Source organism: Papaver somniferum, chromosome 3, assembly GCF_003573695.1.
Source record: "Papaver somniferum cultivar HN1 chromosome 3, ASM357369v1, whole genome shotgun sequence".
NCBI lineage: Eukaryota > Viridiplantae > Streptophyta > Magnoliopsida > Ranunculales > Papaveraceae > Papaver > Papaver somniferum.
The window spans coordinates 179,486,211-179,491,882 of record NC_039360.1 but is presented as its reverse complement, the minus strand read 5'-3'; the positions used below and the strand labels follow the sequence as shown (position 1 = coordinate 179,491,882).

Below are 5,672 nucleotides of genomic sequence, written 5' to 3'. Positions count from 1 at the left end.
CAACTGATGTTGATTTCGAATTTATGTTTAGACAATCAGGATCTTTTTTTGTAAAGGTCAGATCTAAGTTCTGAAATCATTACTCACTGGAAATTTCGATTAGAAATCTTGTTCTCGGCCTGTTTCTTCGTCTGAGAGAGAGAGCAAACCCTAAAACTTTTTTCTCTGCAACCTGCAACCGAGCGAGAGAGATGAGAGAGAAAGAAAATGGAGAAATGAATGGATCTTATGATTTTTCTCTTGTATATATTGAAAAGGGTAAATTTGACATTATGAAAATGTCACTTTATTATCAAGCCCTAAAAATTAAAGTTTTAGGCCTAGAAATATCAAAATGTGAAAGAATGAAGTTGACAATGAAGAATCCATTTTGTTGGGTTTTTATATGTTGAACCCATATGATAGGGGGGTTATAGTATTTTTCACTTCTAGCATATGCGGGCGGAGCCAAGGGTTGACTAACCCTGGCTCTAGCCCCCTAAAATTCCATAAACCCTGTAAACGCCTTTGATTTGATCATATAATTTATATTTAGCCCACCAATATTAATCATTTGGTCCACTAAGTTTATTAAATTTTTTTCTAGCCCCCCTCTATTCTAAAACTTGGTTCCGCCATTTTATGCCCGACATGTGCATTTAATTTTTAGGAAATGCATTCTTAAAACTCATAACAATTCAATTAATCTCCCGTAGCCAGCCCGGGCATCAAATCATATTTTAGTGGACCGACACTCCAGAATCAGATTCACCTCTCTTTCACTCACTTCTCTCACTAACCAATGACCTAATCTCACCACCACAAGGTCCACCACCACCACTACCACTAATGCACTCCTGTCTCTGCTCCAACAAAAAGAAGAAGAGAAAACAGAAACTTTTTTGATAACTAAAAGATGAATTAAAGTTGAATCCCACAGCAAAAGAAGAATTTTTCTATTATAATTTTGCATTATTTGTGTAATAACAGTTAAATGACAATAAGGGCAAGAAATATAGAGAAAATTACAGATTATTCGTTTCTAACCAATACTAACATCATCAGCCGTGGATTTCTTATGCACTTGCTAAGAAATCACCATCGTGGTAGAACGAATTTGAAGCCCTAAACCGTGCTTCAATCGCGTTCATGGCTCTATTCCATGCTAAAAATGCTGCCGACTAAATAAGTTTCCTTGAAGGGGTAATTTGGGGAACTTCAGATCTATAAATTACTTACTAAAAATAGCAAATAGTAACCGAAATAATAGATATCAATGAAAAATAATTCTTGATTGCGATCAAATTTGCTGAAGAGAATTGAGGTGGCGGAGGAGCATGATAGTAAAATGGAAAGTAAGGTACGATCGGATTAGGTGGTGGCGGTCCAGGATATAAGCTATAACCATTAGGTGGTGGTTTTGCTAATCCACCTATAGCTTGACCTGCCGGTGGTGGTGAAGAGTAAGTGTAAGTTGGAGTTGGATTATTTGATGGAGGTGGCGGTGAGTAGTAATATGTTGGAGTACTTTGAGAAGGCGGTGGTGGACAATCGTTAGTTGGTGTGGGTGGAGGTGGTGAAGGCGGTGGTGGCGATGCATAAGTTATAGGTGGTTGACACGGGTTCTCGCAAGCGTCACACATCGTACACTCTATCTGCTCCTTATTCGTGACAGTTAGCCTTGCCGCCTTCGCAGTAGAAGCGTAAATCAAGTGAAGAAGCATCATTGAGAGTAGAATTTGGAAGGTCTTTGCCATTTTGGGGGCAAAAACTGGGTAGTGGTGGAGGAGAGTGTGAAATGAAATAAAGTGGTGAGAGAGAAAGTGAAGAGAAAGAGAAAGGAGGAGAAGGAAGGAGAGAAATGGGGATGTGTACATGAGATTTTATGTGTGGGAGCGTTATGATGACCGCACCAAAAGGAAGAAGTCACCACCACTTGAAATGAATCTAACTTAGAAAAGGGAGTTTAATCTTTTACGTTACACCGTAACCTAGAAACATTGTACAATGCATTACTTTCGGTCCATGAAAGTTGAAAAACTATTAGAGGGAAAAAAATACATTGACGAACTTTGCCATTTCTTTTGTACTTTTGTCAAGTTGTGTGTTGTTGAAAACTTAAAATGAAATCAACTACTGTATCTTTTTGAGTTCTTTCTTTTCATATTTCTTTTTCGTCACTTTTGCCATTAGTCGACATGCTTACATGCTGGTGTATATGCTGGTCCACCACAAGGTCGACTTTAGGAATCTGATACACTGGTGCTACTAGATTGTTTTGGGATAAAATATCAAGGGGGGAATTTTATAAAGTGGCGCCCCATTTGAATTAGTAGTCTGTAAGGGGACGTATTAGCAAAAGAAAAGAGAGATGGAGCTCTGCTTCGTCTTCATGACATAAGCACGTAATTGATTTCTAGATCATCTGTTATATCGTTTGGATCCACCAGTTTTACGCAAGATTTTTGTCCAACCATTACTAACATTTCTTTATTGATTACAAGTCATAACAACTGCCAAAAAGATTATATTACATATGAAAGTGAACAAGTTCATCACAACTGAGATCAACACCTACAAGTATTTTAAAATCCTGCCTAAATCTCCTTTAGTACACCAGTGAGATTACAACCCCAAAAACAAAACAAACTTCTTTCAATATCAGACATATCTTACATCAAACCAAAATATCTACCAAAATACTTCTAAACAAAACAATGAAACTATTCATCACCACTGACCTATTTTCACAAAAGTAATTTAACTGATGTCTGGATTTACCAAAAGAACAAAAAGATCACCAAAGACCACACACCAACAACAAGTATCAGAAAGATATGTTAATAAAGAACTTGTTAACAATCATTAAGCTTACCTCTAAGCTTAAAACCTATGATCTTCCTGATAACCTTAAGATGACTAATCTGAGTCAACCTCCCTACTGCTTACAAAACCCTCTTCTTCAGTATGTGCATTGTCTTCACTTCCACTTGAAACCACACAACCATAACCATCAGAAGTGTCTTCATTGTTCTCATCATCGCCCCCTCCTCCTCAATAACATCTTAATTCTCATCAACTCCCTCAATTTTCTTTCCACCTGAATCAATATTCAATCGCTCTCTCATGGTTCTTGCAAAGATTGGAGGATCAACTTTCTTTGCCAAATACTTTTCATACCATGCATCCTCTTCATTCCTTGCTCTTTTTTTTTCCGCATCTTCACTTCCAGAACTCTCTCCATCTGCATGTCCCTCAATCCCCTCAGCCTCCTATGAATCACTTTCTGTTGCACTGCTACTTTTTATCCAGACACAAGAATCATCTCATTCATCCCCCTCTCTTTGCTTTCATGCATCTCTTGCAATTCTCCTTTCTTTCTAAATAGAAAATTCAACAACATTTTCTTGTCGAGCCCTTTCATATTCTTCTCTTCGGTTTCTCCTGTTTATCTCATCATTCAGAAAATTTCTCAGATATACCATCTCTCTGGAATCAAGAGATAAAGCTACACTCTTGGCAAAAGCATATGTGTCTGAAGCCTGTAAAACTCGATTGTTATTTCCTCCCTGATTTTTCATTTATGACAACCTTTCTTTTGCTAATTGAATTTTCTACTTTTGGTTTAATTTTCTGTATTTTAGAATTGAAAAAACGAGGGTACCCAAATATACCACGATCTTTTATTTATCAACCTATAAGTCCTTTACCAAGTGTGATCGTCTATGGACAAAGTCGAGACAATACAACAACTTCGGTACACACTTCGTGTGATCGTCTATGGATACGAGGTCGAGACAATGCAAAAACAAGATAACTTGTGTGATTGACTATGGATTCAAGACCGAGACGGTACGACAACGAAGTGTTCACTTGATAATAGGTACGATATTAAACCGAAATTCTATATGATCAATATCAAGTGCTACAGATTCACGTATAAGTGCCATTTACTTTAATTATAATAAAACAATTATAATACAAAATATTAAAGTAAATGGCACAACAATATTTTGTTAACGAGGAAACCACAAATGCAGAAAAACCCGGGACTTAGTCCAGTTTTGAATACTCTCAGAATTAAGCCGCTACACAAAATCTAATACCAACTTCGTATAGTTGATACCAAGTAGACTACTCCTAGCTACTTAGATTCCTCAGTATACATGCGCCTTCGACTTCGAGAGTCACGCACGTGAATAGCAAGTCCTTTGGATCAACAACAAAGGAAAAGTCTGTTTGGTAACCACTCTGATCACTCTTTGCTATAAAGATATGTGAGTTGTTGACAAAGGCTCTTCCGTTTAAACTAATAAACTCCTTTGTATGGTTAGATCAATCTAAAATTTGATTACCGAAATAATCAAACTCTAGATTTGCAATCAATCAATATAGATCTCAAATAGAAACTATAAGGTGATGCAGATCTCACGCAACTAATCAATCAAGTATATTAAAGATAAAAATGATTCTAGTTGGATCCCAGCCGATCAAGGTTTGTGCACTAAATCCACAAGATACGAAAAGTAATAAGAATTTTTCTTCGTCTTCAAATCTTCTATTGCCTTCAATACCTGCACAACACAACTTGAATCCTCTTGTGACAAATTACACACAGAACGGAATCTGTTAAAAATGGATTATCACAAGATGTCTTTAGATCCGAAGATGGTTCTAAAGATCATGTCGATACTTTGATCTAGTTTAAGTGAGCCTTATATAAGAAAAGAAGGTACTCAAGAATAAAGAAACTAGATGCAATCAAAGTTTTAACAAACGTTAGTCAATCAAATCAATAATAGAAAACTAAATAACAATGCAATTATCTAGTTTTCCACCTACAGTATTTGTAGAGCTTCTTGATCCCACAGAAGTCTTTAAACGAGCGGTCATAAGAGATTTCGCCTAATTAAGATACTTTCCTCTCCGAATAGACGTCTCCGCCAGAAACTACAAGAATGACGTTTGCCTGTCTCTTAGGATAGTTTGTAAGAAATGCAAACTCAACTATATATAGACTAAGGTTGTTTGGACAACAAGGAAATTCCAAAATAGAAAATATTCTCAAGATATTCACATTAAAGTACTTAATTTCGTTTTACTATTTCCACTTAAATGCCAAACCATATTTTCGAAAACTCTCATAGGAAACTTGTATTATTAGTCTAGCATATTAACTAATAATATTTTTCAGAGGATATGCTTTAATTGCTGATAATTCAAACATATATGATAAAAAATCAAAATTAAATGCTTTTCACTTTTTCTGTATGGGATCACCTTGAGTATAAAGGGATATCTTTGAACAATTAATGATAATAGTTATGTACATGTTCAAATAATATCAACATCTAGAAGCTTATCATCTTTAAGAGTAATTTCGGTTTTGGAATCTCCATGGTGTCCAAACAACCTTGGTCTATAAATACCTAAGTTTGCATTTCTAGCAAACCATCCTAAGAGCTAGGCAAACTTCATTTTTTTTTGTTTCTTGTGGAGCCGTCTGTTGGGAGAGGAAAGTATCCTAATTAGGTGAAATCTCTTACGACCGCTCGTTTACAGACTTCTGTGGGATCAAGAAGCTTTACCAACACCGTTGGTGAGAAACTAGATAATTGTAGTGTTATTAGTTATTGATTTGATTGACTGACGGTTGTTGAAACTTTGATTGCACCTAGTTCATTTATTCTTGA

The 5,672-nt window shown here is 36.1% G+C and overlaps 1 protein-coding gene across 1 annotated transcript; it reads right to left on the bottom strand.

The window, feature by feature from the left end:
• Positions 1–904: 904 nt before the first annotated feature.
• On the bottom strand, positions 905–1,928 carry LOC113358174 (proline-rich protein 2-like). The gene has a single exon (XM_026601704.1). It carries the CDS (start codon positions 1,854–1,856, stop codon positions 1,218–1,220), a length of 639 nt encoding a protein of 212 aa, XP_026457489.1. The 5' UTR covers positions 1,857–1,928; the 3' UTR covers positions 905–1,217.
• Between the last annotated feature and the right edge of the window lie 3,744 nt (positions 1,929–5,672).

Bases quoted from the DNA above. Each gene is read 5' to 3' on its own strand.
- LOC113358174 (XM_026601704.1), bottom strand. From the start codon at position 1,856: ATGTACACATCCCCATTTCTCTCCTTCCTTCTCCTCCTTTCTCTTTCT.